This window comes from Ranitomeya imitator, chromosome 1 (assembly GCF_032444005.1).
Source record: "Ranitomeya imitator isolate aRanImi1 chromosome 1, aRanImi1.pri, whole genome shotgun sequence".
Lineage (NCBI taxonomy): Eukaryota > Metazoa > Chordata > Amphibia > Anura > Dendrobatidae > Ranitomeya > Ranitomeya imitator.
Window position 1 is genome coordinate 351678912 of NC_091282.1, and position 16267 is coordinate 351695178.

The 16267-nt window shown below is 46.8% G+C and overlaps 1 protein-coding gene across 4 annotated transcripts in view; it reads left to right on the forward strand.

The window, feature by feature from the left end:
- The window catches only part of MORC2 (MORC family CW-type zinc finger 2), a 200292-nt gene extending 187589 nt beyond the window's left edge, over positions 1–12703 (forward strand). For all 4 annotated transcript variants that reach the window (XM_069760271.1, XM_069760281.1, XM_069760277.1 and 1 more), the window contains exons 26-27: positions 9292–9480; positions 12427–12703. In XM_069760271.1, coding sequence (XP_069616372.1) covers positions 9292–9480; positions 12427–12495 — 258 coding nt within the window. In that variant the 3' untranslated portion in view covers positions 12496–12703. The remainder of the gene's footprint in view (positions 1–9291; positions 9481–12426) is intronic.
- Positions 12704–16267: the final 3564 nt, after the last annotated feature.

Sequence of the window (16267 nt, forward strand, 5' to 3'; positions counted from 1 at the left end):
AAAGTGTCGCAAACCCTGGTGTCCGTTCTTGACAGATTGCCCCTCTCGGCCTCCGCCATTGCTAGTGGGTCGCAGAACTCATCGACTGCTCCTACCAACATAGGCCGTAAGAGATCCAGGCAGGCGTGCCATTCTCGGTCCTCTTTCCGCTCCATCTCTCCCCCTGGTCTTCCCCGGCGATCTGCCTCTTTCCGCTCCTCCTCTCCATAGTCAGGCGACGCGTTTTCAGATGCGCTATCAGAGGATGACTCGGACCTGGATTCTGACCAAGCCTCTAAAATGAGACATGGTCTACAGCCTCATTGTGGCAGTCAACCAGACCTTTAGCATTAAGGACTCCTCTATGGAACCCACAGAACAAGCGGTTTTGTTAAGACGGGCAAAACCAGCTCCCAAGGCTTTTGCCCCACATAGAGAATTTGAGGAGATTCTTACCAGTGAAAGGGAGAACCCGTCCAGATGCTTCCAAAGAGTGTAGCTCCTTGGCATCCTAAATTCCTGAGCTCACTGCTAACTGGACGGCCTCTCCAACTGTGGATCCGCCAGTCTCAAGACTGTCCACCAACACGGTCTTGCTGCTTACCTATGGAGCATCCCTCAAGGACTCCAATGATGGGATCGTAGAATCTCTCGCAAAGTCAGCCTTTGAAGCGGCCGCTTCTACATTGTACCCGGCCTTTGCCTTTACTTCGGTGTCAAAGTCCATAGCTGCATGGGCTATACAGATGCGTCTTGCTGGAACTCGACCAGAGGAATTGGCCGACCTGGCAGATTAAATTTCTCACGTGGGGAAGTACATGGTATCTGGCTCCCTGAACGCCGCTTCAGGCTTCCAGCAATATTGTGGTCATTCATCGGACCATTTGGCTTAAGGCCTGGCAGGCGGACGTATCTTCTAAAAGTCCCTTACAATCTTGCCTCCTTTCTCAGTTCAGGGGTCATTGTTCCCGTCCCAGACCTGGAACTGTTCACAGCGTCTTCTTCGGCACCACAAATAGATTTGAATAAGGATGGTGCGGTTCGACCCATCCTGGATCTAAAGTTACTGAACAAACTGGTCCGCCTGCATCAATTCAGGATGGAGTCCCTTCGTTCAGTAATTGCTTCCATGGAGGTGCAGGAATTCCTGTGTTCCATAGACACCCAGGACACCTACCTCCATGTCCCTATTTTCCCAGGACATCAGATATTTCTGCGTTTTTTGGTGCAGCAGGACCATTTTCAATTCGTCGCCCTGCCATTGGGGCTTGCAACCGCTGTTTTTCTCAGGCCCAGGAAAGTCTGGCCATAGTTCTGACACCCTGTCTCATTTCAGATGGCCAGTCAACAGGGCAAAGACTTGCCTTGTTCCGACTCAGCGCCTCATTTTCCTAGGCATGCTGTTCAACACCCACCAGACAAAGGTTTTTCTTCCCAAAGAGAAGAGCGCAATTCTCAAGCAGGGAGTTCACTCTCTACAGGGCCCTCAGCTTCTATCTTTCCGCTCAGCCATGATGGTCCTGGGACGGATGGTGCAGCGTCGGAAGCAATTCCTTTTGTGCAATTCCATTCAAGACCACTTCAGCAGGCCATACTATCTGTGGAACAGATCTGTTCTTTCCCTTGATCCCCCAAATCGTCTCTCTCCCCGAGTCAAACAATCTCTCAATTGGTGGCTGTCATTCCCTCTCATCTTCCAGGGTCAGTCCTTTCTTCCCTTTCACTGGCAGGTGGTGACGAAAGATGCCAGTCTTCACAGCTGGGGTGCGGTTTTTCGCCACCTGACAGTCCAGAGATGTTGGTAGGTGGAAGAATCTTCTCTGGCGATCAACATCCTCGAGATAAAAGCCATTCTTCTGTCTCTCCGTCACTGGGAAAGGCTTCTCAGGGGTCTGCCTGTCCGAGTTCAAATGGACAATGACACGGCGGTGGCATATGTCAATCACCAAGGAGGGACTGCCATGCATATTCCCGGCGTGGACAAGTGGGCCGCTGACTTTCTCAGCCGCAAGGGTCTCGTGGCGAGAGTGGTCTCTGCATCAGGAAATCTTTCATCAGATTTGCCGTTGATGGGGAGCTCTGGATGTGGACCTCATGGCATCCCGACTGAACAGGAAGGTTCCACGGTTTGTTTCCAGGTCCCACGATCCTCTTGTTGTGGGCGCCGATGCTCTGGCGATTCCCTGGTCACAGTTTGCTCTTCCCTACCTGTTTCCTCCCCTCCCCCTCTTCTCAGGCTGTTGAAGATGATCATGGCAGAAGGGGTGTTGTTCATTCTGATAGCACCGAATTGGCCCAGAAGGTCTTGGTTCGCAAAGATCGTCCATCCTCTCGTGGACAACCCCTGGAGGCTCCCAGACAGACCGGATCTCCTTTCCAAAGGACGGAACTGCCACCAGAATTCTCGGCCGCTCAATTTAATGGCATGGCTGTTGAAAACACGGTTTTGAGAGGGTCCAGGTTTTCAGACCGGGTGATTCACACCATGATCCAGGCTAGGAAGCAGTCGTCTTCCAGGGTTTATTATCAGACTTGGAAAGCCTATTTCAGCTGGTATGAGTCTAATCCTATCCCGCCTATGTCCTTTTCTCTCTTCCATTTTGGCGTTTTTCCAGGTGGGTCTTGATGCTGGTCTGGTTCTTAGTTCGCTAAAGGGTCACGTGTCAGTGCTTTCTATTTTTCAGAAAAATGTATCCTCCAGTTCTTAGGTCGACTTTTCTTAAAGGGGTAGCGCATGTGGCTCCCCCGTACCGGACACCCGTGAACCCCTGGGACCTCAATTTGGTTCTGGAGGCCCTGAGGAGCTCTCCCTTTGAACCTCTCCAAGAGGTCTCTGTGTCCTTTTTTGTCTTGGGAGGTGGCATTTCTTGTGGCCATCACCTCCATTTGACGTGTCTCGGAACTGTCGCCCTCCTTTCTTGGTTATTCATCAGGACAAGGTGATTTTGTGGCCTCTACCTTCTTTCCTTCCCAAGGTGATGTCCGCCTTTCACCTAAATGGTCCTCCCTTCCTTTTGTCCTGCTCCGACTCATCCTCTGGAGTGTTCTTTGAACAGGTTACACCTGGTCAGGGCGGTGCGGGTCTATCTGGCAAGGACCGCCCCCTTTAGGAAGACTGATTCTCTTTTCATCATTCCAGAAAGTGCACGGAGAGGCTTGCCAGCCTCCAAGACTACGATTGCCCACTGGATCAGAACTGCAATTTTGGAGGCTTACCGGGTCAAGAGCAGAGTGCCTCCCCCTGGGATTAAGGCTTACTCTACTCGGGCAGTGGGCAGTACAACATAGGGCATCTGCCCTGCAACTTTGCAAGGCGGCAACCTGGTCTTCCATTCATGTTTGCCAAATTTTATAGGAGCCATACCTACGCTTCAGCGGACTCCAGCCTTGGTAGAAGGATCTTGCAGCCGGCAATGGTGAGTTCTCCAACCTAAACAGAGTTTCTACGGTTTCCCTCCTCGGGGACTGCTTTAGGACATCCCAGGTTCCTGTGTCCCCCAATGAAGCGATAGAGAAAACAGGATTTTTGGTTGCTTATCGTAAAATCTATTTCTTGGAGCCTTCATTGGGGGACACAGCACCCTCCCATGTTTATCAGCTCTTTTTCTGTTATATTGTTATACACTGCTCAAAAAAACACTTAAACAGAATATAACTCCCAAGTAATTCAAACTTCTGTGAAATCAAACGGTCCACTTAGGAAGCAACACTGTTTGACAATCAATTTCACATGTTGTTGTGCAAATTGAATAGACAACAGATGGAAATTATTGCCTTATAATCAAGACACACTCAATAAAGGAGTGGTCAGGTGGGGACCACAGACCACATTTCAGTACCAATGCTTTTTGCCTGATTATTTGGTCACTTTTGAATGTAGGTTGTGCTTTCACACTCGTGGAAGCATGAGACGGACTCTACAACCCACACAAGTGGCTTATGTAGTGCAGCTCATCCCGGATGGTACATCAATGTGAGCTCTGGCAAGAAGGTTTGCTGTGTCAGCGTAGTGTCCAGAGGCTGGAGGCGCTACCAAAAGACAGGCCAGTACACCAGGAGACGTGAAGGGGGCCGTAGGAGGGCAACAACCCAGCAGCAGGACCGCTACCTCAGCCTTTGTGCAAGGAGGAACAGGAGGAGCACTGCCAGAGCCCTGCAAAATGACCTCCAGCAGGCCACAAATGTGCATGTGTTTGCAGAAACCAACTCCATGAGGATGGTCTGAGTGCCTGACGTCCACAGATGGGGGTTGTGCTCACAGCCTAACACCGTGCAGGACGCTTGGCAGTTGCCACAGAACACCAGGATTGGCAAATTCGCCACTGGTGCCCTGTGCTCTTCACAGATGAAAGCAGGTTCACAGTGAGCACATGTGACAGACGTGACAGTCTGGAGACGCTGTGGAGAGCGATCTGCTGCCTACAACATCATTCAGCATGACCTGTGTGGCAGAGGGTCATTAATGGTGTGGGGTGGCATTTCTTTGGAATGCCGCACAGCCCTCCATGTGCTCGTCAAACGTAGCCTGACTGCCATTAGGTACAAAGATGAGATCCTCAGCACCTTGTGTGATCATATGCTGGTGCATTTGGCCCTGGGTTCCTCCTAATGCAGGACTTCATGTGGCTGGAGTGTCAGCAGTTGCTGCAAGATGAAGGCATTGAAGCTATGGACTGGCCCGCCCGTTCCCCAGACCTGAATCAGATTTGAACACATCTGGGACATCATGTCTCGCACCATCCACCAACGTCACGATGCACCACAGACTGTCCAGGAGTTGGCGGATGCTTTAGTCCAGGTCTGGGAGGAGATCCCTCAGTAGACCATCTGCCGCCTCATCAGGAGCATGCCTAGGCGTTGTAGGGAGGTCATACAGGCACATGAACGCCACACACACTGCCGAGCATAATTTCCTTGTCTCTGAAGTTGGATCAGCCTGTAACTTCATTTTCCACTTTGATTTTGAGCATCCTTCCAACTCCAGACCTCCGTGGGATATTAGTTGTTTTACGTTGATCATTTTTAGGTTTTATTGTTCTCAACACATTCACTATATAATGAATAAAGATTTACAACTGGAATATTTCATTCAGTGATATCTAGGATGTGGGATTTTACTGTTCCCTTTATTTTTTTTGAGCAGTGTGGTTTGAGTTGTCTGTTTTTTTGTTTCTATCTTGTTGCTTCTACTGCTTTCTCACTAACTGAATATCCTACTTCCTGTCGGTGGGGTGTACACTGCAGAGGAGGAGCTAACTTTTTTTATGCATAGTGCCAGCCTCCTAGTGGCAGCAGCATAGACCATGGTTCCTGTGCCCCCCAATGAAGGCTCCGAGAAACAGATTTTACAGTAAACAACCAAAAATCCTGTTTTTCACGTTTGGCTGCTTTTCCACATTAGAAAATGTTTTGTTGGGGTTTTTTTTTTTTTTTTGCATAGCCATATTTTGATCATCTTTTTTTCTAGATTTCTGCCATGATGTGAGGGCTTATTTTTATTGGTACCATTTTTGGGCTCGCAATATTTTTTTGATCGATTTCTATTCTGATTTTAGGGACTCAGAATGAACAAAAATCAGCAATTTATGCATTTTTTTTTTGGGGGGGGGGGGGGGTTTATGCTATACACCGTGTGGTAAAATTGATAATGCAGCTTTATTCTTTGGGTCAGTACGATTACAGCAATACAACATTTGAGATATATACCGTATATACTCGAGTATAACATAATAACATTGAAGCCAGCATATTATAGACTCAAATGATGATAGAGTAAGGTGAAAATACCATAGGTAAAATATGCTAAATGGATAATACGCTGATAGATGCGTAACTCCTACTGTGTATCCCCTATATGAGGGCACTTGCCCTATATCTGCTGGACTATGTACTGTTCATTTTATCATGTGGGGAGATGGTGTGTAACACTATATTAACATAGCAGCACGGTCTTTGGATCTGGTTTTGGTCTGTTTTTTTGCATTGCCATTTGGATGCATCTGCATCCCCTACTGTACCCCTGTTCTGTGTATGGTGTTGTTTTAATGTTTTCTAATAAAGTGTTATCTTTTATGGGACCATATGGCTGCCTGTTCTCCTCTTTTTTCTTTAGTATACTCGAGTATAAGCTGACCCGAGTATAAGCCGACCCCCCCCCCCCCCCCCCTAATTTTGCCACAAAAAACTGGGAAAACTTATTGACTCGAGTATAAGCCTAGGGTAGGAAATGCAGCAGCTACCGGTGAATTTCAAAAATAAAAATAGATGCTTCATACCGTTCATTATTGCCCCATAAGATGCTCCATATAAAGCTGTGCCATATATAATGCTCCATATCGTTCATTATTGCCCCATAGATGCTCCATATAAAGCTGTGCCATATATAATGCTCTGCACCGTTCATTATGGCCCCATAGATGCTCCATATAAAGCTGTGCCCCATATATAATGCTCTGCACCGTGTGTGTGTGTGTGTGTGTATATATATATAATTGTCTAAGGGTTTTTCCGTCTGTCTGTCTGTCTGTCCTGGAAATCCCGCGTCTGATTGGTCGAGGCCGCCAGGCCTCGACCAATCAGCGACGGGCACAGTATCGACGTAGAAATCCCGCGTCTGATTGGTCGAGGCCGCCAGGCCTCGACCAATCAGCGACGGGCACAGCGACGATGATGTCATAAGGACGTAGACATCCCGCGGCCTGGCCTGGCGGCCTTGACCAATCAGCGACGGGCACAGCAACGATGATGTCATAAAGGACGTAGACATCCCGCGGCCTGGCCTGGCGGCCTCAACCAATCAGAGAGCCGGGATTTCCAGGACAGACAGACGGACGGAAAAACCCTTAGACAATTATCTATATATATAATTGTCTAAGGGTTTTTCCGTCTGTCTTTCTGTCTCTGTCTGTCTGTCCTGGAAATCCCGCGTCTCTGATTGGTCGAGGCTGCTAGGCCTCGACCAATCAGCGATGGGCACAGCGACGATGCTGTCATAATGGTTGCCATGGCGACGATGATGTCTGCCGCGAATTCTGGAATCATCATTGTCCATATACTACGGGGACATGCATATTCTAGAATACCCGATTCGTTAGAATCGGGCCACAATCTAACGCATCGGGTATTCTAGAATATGCATGTCCCCGTAGTATATGGTCAATGATGATTCCAGAATTCGCGGCAGACTGTGCCCGTCGTCGATTGGTCGAGGCAACATTTATGACATCATCGTCGCCATGGCAACCATTATGACATCTACGTCGATACTGTGCCCGTCGCTGATTGGTCGAGGCGAATTCGCGGCAGACTGTGCCCGTCGCTGATTGGTCGAGGCAACCTTTATGACATCATCGTCGCCATGCTGTGCCCGTCGCTGATTGGTCGAGGCCTGGCGGCCTCGACCAATCAGACGCTGGATTTCCAGGACAGACAGACAGACGGAAAAACCCTTAGACAATTATATATATATATAGATGTCTACGTCCTGTATGTTTACGTCCTCTATGACATCATCGTCGCTGTGCCCACCGCCAGGCCTCGACCAATCAGACGCAGGATGTCTACGTCCTTTATGACATCATCGTCGCTGGCTGCCTCGACCAATCAGAGACGTGGGATTTCCAGGACAGACAGAAAGACACAGACGGAAAAACCCTTAGACAATTATAGATAGATAGATAGAGAGATATAGATAGAGATAGATAGATAGATAGATAGATATAGATATATATATAGAGATAGATATAGATAGATATAGATATATATATAGAGATAGATATATCTATCCATCCATCTATCTATATAGATATCAATATATGTATGTATGTATGTATGGAAAGATAGATGGAGATAGAGATAGAGATATATATATCTATCCATCTATATATATAGAGAGAGAGAGAGATATCAATATATATAGAGATATCAATATATATGGATGGATGGATATCCATCTATATAGATATATATAGATATAGATAGATATATATATATATATATATATATATCGTATTTTCCGACGTATAAGACGACTTTTTAACCCCTAAAAATTGTCCCAAAAGTCGGGGGTCGTCTTATACGCCGGGTACGGGTGCACGGAGCGATCCTGGATGGTTCCCAGGGTCTGAAGGAGAGGAGACTCCTTCAGGCCCTGGGATCCTTATTCATGTAAAAAATAAAGAATAAATAAGGATATACTCACCCCTCCGACGGACCCTGGCTCTCAGCGCTGCAAGCGTCTGCTTCCGTTCCTAAGAATGCAGTGAGTGAAGGACCTTCGATGACGTCACGTGAGCGGTCGCGTGACCGCGACGTCATCGAAGGTCCTTCACTCACTGCATTCTTAGGAACGGAGGAAGACTCTTGCAGCGCTGAGAGCCAGGGTCCGTCGGAGGGGTGAGTATATCCTTATTTTTATTCTTTATTTTTTACATGAATATGTTCACCATGGGAACCATCGGCAGAACCTGATCACAATTGCGTCGTGCTGATTGGAGCAGATTAAAAGGTGCATCATAGGGGTTAAATGGGCTTGATCGGCACCGATTGTGGGTGTTGCTACAGGGTGTCAGCTTTCATATGGCACTGATGGCTTTTGATTGCGCCGGTGCTCTCAGTGAGGAAGTGATCGTTATGCCGTACATGTACAGCAGTTTGCGGGAACGCACCTCCCACGATGCCGTACATGTACGGCAGATGTTGCGAATGGTTAAGGTTCACATGTTGTCACTCAGTCGTGATATTGGATTATTTTCCTAGGACTCGTGAGAAAATCTGATTGAAGTTTTAGGTTAAATTTATGCTAGAAATTGGTAAATTTCTGAAGGGTTAACAAACTTTCCATAACCATTGTAAGAATCTTTGGATAGACAGTCTTTTTTGTCCTTTTGTTTTGTGCCTTACATTTCCACCACAGAACTTTCTTTCTACAATTTGGTTTAAATATCTATGTAGAAGATTACGTGAAAGAAAAGGCAAACCCCAGTGAGCCCACTAACTTTATTGCTGCACGTTCTTGTGCTACTGGTAGTGTTGGCCGCTGCAGCCAAAAGAGAATTGCCTGATGCAGTGAGACAACACAGTGCACTGTGTTTCAGCTGGGAACTGGTAGGCTAAGGCATCCCTCATAGCACGTCACTGTATTCGGCACCTGCAACGCTGAATCCAGAACTTGCATAGCATGGGCTGCTGCAGAGCTGGCATCATTGGAATGCTAATTAGAAATATTCCAAAATACTGTATTTTATATACTTCATCTGCATGAAATTAAAAAATAACAGTTGTATTTTACACAGCTCACTTTTTTGTTTCCAGAAAGAATATTTTAAGCAATATGAAGTGGGCCTGCAGAACTTGTGCAACTCGTATCAGAGCCGTGCGGACCTCCGTGCAAAAACCTCTGAAGAGATGCAGCGCAATGCAGAAAAAAAAAGCAAAGAAGCTGAAGAGAAGCTGCAAAAACTAAGAACCAACATTGTGTCCCTGTTACAAAAAGTTCAAGAGGTGAAACCAGAAGTTTTGGGGTTTTTGAAAAACTACTTTGAGCTCAGTGATTACGGAGTCCCAGGGATATTGAACACTTGCTACCAGATTGTCACATATTACAGGTGTTGGTTTCTCAGTAGTGAAACACCCTGTAATCATCTTAAAGGGTTATTTGCAACATTTAAAAAGTACCTCCTATGCACAGGATGATGATTGGTTCATAGCTGTGGGATCCAACTGCTGTGACCCCATGCAATCCATTCATTGTTTATAGGATTGCTAGAGATGGCCCAAGTATAGCGCTCCACTATCTCCAGCAATCCCATCAAAAATAGAGGAGTAATGTGTGTGCTGTGGGTGATAATTTGTAATGTTAGGAATAACCCTAAAATGCTTACTAAAAGGATTGTTCAGTTTAGACAACCTATTTAATGAGACATTTCGGTTAGAAAGGGATTTTTTTTATAAAAGAATATTATTGAAGGAAAATCCTTCTTTTCTTTAAAAAACAAAAAACAAAAAACTTTTGACCTAGATAAAATGATGTAGATATACAGAAAAAAGACAAGTGGAAAATAATGAAGAAGAAAAAGTATAGACAGACTCTGCAGGCACAGTCAAGACGAGAAAAATCTAGGTATTTACCTCATAGTTTATAGCTTAAGCCAATTAGTTTTATCTGTTTCTAGGCAAGCTAGATGACCAAATACAGAAGGATGTACAATCTCAATGTACTTATCATATGGGTTTGTATATGCAGAAGTAATAGCCAACGATGTCCTCTTTTCACCTCCCCCTGTATTACAATAGATCGCTAAAATTGTAAACTTTTATGAAGCATGGCCCTTAGCTGCCATGGCAACTAGTCGGTACTCCACAGTCACATCATGGTGGAAAGGGCAAAATGTCAATAAAAAGGTCAATAACCGGCATTTAAGGGGTTAACAGCAGCAATGGGTGCTTAGTTTCATTTGCTGCTGTTAGAAGCAGATGACTGTGGAACACAGCTGGCATCTGCTGGGTATGGTGCACGTTCAACTCCTGAGCCAGCTTAATACACCTGGATGTACATTAAATGGGAATTAGAATGATTAATATTTTTAGAATACCTTTTTCATTATCATCAAGATCACAATTTTTTTCTGTGTAGTTTATGGGGCTGTCCATTGTAGTATCTGCTGTGACTTTAAAAGGACACAGGACTGCATCCCTTCAGTGTTTCCTTCAGCGCACAGCTGTCCTGAAACATGAATAGGACGGCTGCAGTTTGAATGATATCACCGGTGCCATATATCTCACATTCTCCTAGAACTCCTTTTCTAGCGTACCGATCAACAGACTGGGGCTCTCCTTTTTTTTTCTTCTTTTTTTTCTGCCTGTTCGATAGCTACAAAACATGTAGGGATTGCCAAACAGCTGCGAGACATGGAGCCACGGCGAACATGGCACGCTTGATTATCACTACTGTGCAGTGAACTACACACTTTCATCAATAACTTAGAAAAATCTCAGAAAAACAGCCCCAGACTGGTGATTTTTCTATGGCAAAACCAAAGAAATGAGCCAGAACGAAAAAATGGTATACTTGCAATGTGTATGAGCACGTTCACACTTTGGTCATTTCACAGACAAAACCCAAGGCAAAAAACAAAATGAGTATATACCATATAGTAAGTAAATAGTAATAGTACATGTAAATAACAGTGTATGTGCTCATTTTGTTTTTTTTTCTTGGGTTTTGTTGATCATTTTTCTATGTAAATAATTGACAAGTCTGCAGATCACTCCCCAATATCCCCAACTTTCTAGCAAAACTCATGACCCAACTTCCAGGTTGTGGGATTCTGACATGCATAGAGGGATCCCATTATCCTCTGCGGTCCCTCTCGCTGTGAAAGCCTGAGATCTTTTTCTTTGCACTAATCCAGTGTTGCTGCAACATTTACATAGCGGCGCATGAGCAGCCACCACTCAAAGTATGTTGTCATCATTTAGTAAATGATGCAGCAGTGATGGGTTACTGTAAAGTGCAGGATCCTTAAATTGAGGCCTGACTTTTGTTAGAAAGTTGACTCCCTTTGGGATACATGAGCGAGTGCTATGCACACTTTTCTCAGTAATATATAGTAAAAAAATAAATCACCCAGTCTGGGACTGCCCTTTTTTTTTTTTTTTTTTTTTTTTTTATTATAATGCAAAAGGTTCTCTTTAAAACACTGCTCCAGTGATTTTTTATTTTATTGTTAAAGTGGTGCTTCTAATTTAAGGTCCTGACCCCACTCTCATACCTGCCTGCGTTCGTCTTCCGTCTTCTTCTGTTGCCACCATTTCAGTCGGTCTCCAGCCCGTCTGAAGTTATGGTCACAAGGGATCAGAGGGGAGGCAATGACAAAAGGTGAAAACGTTGTAGGGTGAGTAGAAGACTGGGGTCAGGGGACCTAGATGAACATGGTGTAGATATACAGGAAAAAGAATCACTACTCCAGTGCTGATAAAAACACACACAAAAAAACAACTCTGAAGTGGTGCTTTAACCCTGCTGTTCTGTTCGGTCTGGGGAGACCTATTTTGAACTTTGGTATTTTTTGGGGTGTTCAAGATGCGGTTCTGAAACTTGTGGTTGATTGACTTAAATGAGGATGGGTCGGTCGGCCACGGGTTTCAGAGCCGCATCTTGAATATTTTAAAGAATATTGAAGTTCAAAGTCGGTCATTTTTGACCAACAGAACAGCAGGGTTAAGTCACCGCAGTGTTTGTGAGGTCACATTAGAAGTCAGTCTGCTTGCATCATGAAGATGTAGTACAACACTGATGGACCCTAATGAATATTCAACAGCAGCCATCTAATTTGAAGCCCATTCACATGTCAGAGTACCACATGTGTGCTGAGCAAACGTTCAATCTGCAGAAAATTATTTGTCTTATTTCAAAGGTCATCTTGTAAAATTATTTTTTCTTTCTAGGATATTGATATAAATACAGACGACGAGTTGGACGCTTATATTGAGGATCTCATTGCCAGAGGAGACTGAACTATTCAACACATTTTATTTTCTGATGGACAGGAGGAGATATTTCTTCAATGGATTTCCTAAGAAATGTTGCTAGTTAATGTTTTCTTGTAAAATGTTTTCATGGTTTTTACTTCACAGGCATGTGCTTTTTTGGAAGTTTTAAACATTGTAATTCTTGAACTCATGTCTTTGTTTATAAATATTTATTTTTTATTGAAAATCATAATATTAGAGTCTGTTTTGTTTATATACCTACTAGCTATTGAACCCGTTCTACGCCCGGGTGGCGAGCATTTATATTGGTATATGGTCTCCATCCTAGTATGTGCTGCTCCATCCTGCGTCCCCATCCTGTCATGCGCTGCTCCCATCCTGCGTCCCCATCCTGTCATGCGCTGCTCCCATCCTGCGCCCCCATTCTGACTTGGACTGCTCCCATCCTGCCACACTCTGCTCTGCTACATCTGCCACACTCTGCTCTGCTACATCTGCCACACTCTGCTCTGCTACTTCTGCCACACTCTGCTCTGCTACTTCTGCCACACTCTGCTCTGCTACTTCTGCCACACTCTGCTCTGCTACTTCTGCCACACTCTGCTCTGCTACTTCTGCCACACTCTGCTCTGCTACATCTGCCACACTCTGCTCTGCTACATCTGCCACACTCTGCTCTGACCCGCTCGGCCCCGCTGCCTCTGACCCGCTCGGCGCCGAGTGCTGGGGGGCCTGAGTAGGCGGGGACACCGGCGCGCTGTGGGGGTCAGGTGCCGGTATCGCCGCCTGCTCAGGCCCCCCAGCACTTACTATATTCATCTGTCCTCCGTTCCACCACTGGGCGCCGCCATCTTTCCGGTCCTCTGTCTGTGACTGGTCAGTCAGAGGGCGCCGCCGGCGCGCATTAAGCGCGTCATCGCGCCCTCTGAACTGAAGGTCACAGGCCGAGGACCGGGAAGATGGCGGCGCACAGCGGTGGAACGGAGGACAGGTGAATATAGCCGATACTTACCCTCCTGGCGGTCCCTGCTTCTCTGTTGGAGATCGCGGTGTGCGTTCAGTGTTTACGCATACCGCGATCTCCTGGGAGCGTCACTCTGTGAGGCCCAGACTGCGCCGGCGCTTGCGCAGTCTATAAAGGCTTCGGACAGAGTGACGCTCCCAGCGTTATATTATAGATATACCTACAATATGAACTGGCACGTCATGTCACTTTTACAAGCTTCTATAAACCATTTCTACAGTGACCTTTATAAATAAATTCATTCCCCTCCCGCAGCAGCCATTTTTCGCTTGTGCCTTTTTCCTCTGCTTCTTCCAAGAGCCATAACTTATTTATTTTTCATTGAAATAGCCTCACTAAATCTTCTTTTTTGTGGGACGAGTTGACTATTTTATTGGCACCATTTTTGGGCACATTACATTTTTTTAAATCGCTTTCTATTCCGATTTTTGAGAGGCAAAATGAACAAAAACCTGCAATTCAGGAATTTTCTTTTTTTTTTAATGCCGATCCGCTTGATAAGTCAACTTTTATTTTTTGGGTCAGTACAATTATAGAGATACCACATTATATCTTTTTTTTTTTAATGTTTTGCTGCATTTACACAATAAAAAACTATTATGGAAAAAAAGTTTTTTTGTATCGCCGTATTTAGAGAGCTATAGCTGCTTCATGTCTTCACTGACGAAGCTGTGCAACAGCTTGTTTTTTGCACCATTTTTATTTACATTTGACTTTTTAATTGCTTTTTCATCAAACCACCAAAACGCTTTGTTTTTTTTTTGTTTTTTTTTGCCTTTTTACGGCGTTCACTAAAGGTGTTAGTGTGAATGTTTTCTAGACCCAGACACGGCGATACCAAATAGGTGTATTTCTCCTTCGCCTCATTGGGGGACACAGAACAGTGGGTGTATGCTTCTGCCGCCAGGAGGCTGACACTAAGTAAACTTGAAAAAAAGTAAGCTCCTCCTCCATCGTATACACCCTGACACTGGCTACCAGAGACTCCAGTTTATGCTTAGTGTCTCAAGGAGGCACATCTCTGGGTCCTGGATCTTTGGACCCGATTTTCAACATCGTTGGATTGAAGGGGCGACGGACCTTTTTGAGGGTCCGATCTCTCCAAACCATCAACGGGCAAGTACATGCGATGTTTCTCCACGTATCCTTTCCCGCTACGTGGGATTCTTCACCGGACTTGGCCCTGACCACCCTGAGGTAGCTAGACTCCAGGCTGTACAGGTGCCCGTAGATGTCCATGTGTTCCCCCCTGATTTCTACACCCCTGTGGGTGTTAGCTGGGGTGGTGGACGGTCCCTCTCCTTATCCTGGGGATAATGGAGATAGGGTTCCTGCACCGTCATTTGTTCTACCCCTCGCTGAGTGTGGTGTGACAAGGGCATTACCTGCTGCTGCGTCCTCCGGGAGTGCGGTGCCTTTTTGGCTTTGCTGAGGACGGCGTTCCTTCTTGGGCCGGCGCTGCGGCATGATCCGGCGCTGCAGCGTTAGGACAGCGGCGCTGCAGCGTGATCCGGCGCTGCGGCGTTAGGACAGCGGCGCTGCAGCGCAGCGATGCTGCAGCGTGATCCGGGCGGCGCCGCAGCATTAGGAGCGACGCTGCGGGTATGATCGGCGCCGCTGTCCCCCCAGAGGCTTCGGCCCTGCCTGGCTGCTACGGGCGTGGGGCAGCTTCCTGGAGCCCGGGACTTCCGTCCAGGAGACCGCGCTGTGAGGCTCCGCCCCCTCCGGCGCGTAACTTCCGGTTCCGGCTTCTCCTCTGAGGGGGAAAAATTGAGGCCCCGGCTTCGGGCCTGCTCCAGGCCGCAGCATCGTTTGGCGGTCCCTCCCCGCTAAGGCCTGCTGTGCATATAGGACAGCGCATTTGGGCTCCGCATCGTGCTTTCAGGATCCATCACGGTACTCGTGGGGACACAGGACTGGGGTAAGTGCTTCTCCCTCCATCTGGCTGAAGCATTCTTTTTGTCCCAGTCTCTGGCCATGGGTATAGCTTTACGGATCGTTATGTCTAGAAGGGTTAAGACTCACACGGTTCTTTTTACCGGTTGTGTATCTTGTCATGCCCCTTTTCCGCACGCCCAAAGTAATCGCCTCTGCAAGGCCTGTGACTCTGAACGCGCCCAGGAGCCCCCCCCCCCTGCCAGTTTTCCAGTAGTCTATCCGGCTCCGGTTCCTCAGGCAGATGCTGGGGCAGTTCCGCCAGAATGGGTCACGTCCTTGTCGCAATCCATGGCGTCCCTTACTGAAGCGATCAAATCTCTGCAGACCTCGGCAGTCAGGGACGGTAGTCCACCTGTCTCGAAGAGGGCCTCGGGGTCTCAGGAGCCTTCGGCCTGCAGGGGCCGCGCTCACTCTAGACAGACGCATGGAAAGCGGATTCGCAAAGCGTCGTCCAGGCACTCAGGTGCTTCCGCATCCTGGAGTTCCGTATCTCGTTCTCCTTCCCCTGCAGAAAGCGGGGAAGTTGAGACTGACTACGAGTCAGAAGGGTCTCTTAATTTTGAGAAACCTGGTTTTCAGGAGTCGGTAGATAGCCTGATTGAGGCTGTCAATCAGTCTTTGGGGATAGAGGACGAGCTCGCCTCATCCTCTGATCATAAGGTCTCATTTAAGCGGGGTAAACGGGCCCATAGGGTCTTTTCCTCTCACCCTGAGTTTGAGGATCTGATTCAACGCAACCGGGAGCACCCGGACAAGCGTTTTTCAGGGCAAAGAGCTCTGAAGGCTAGGTATCCCTTTGCTTCGGAACTTTGTAGTAATTGGGCAGAAAATCCT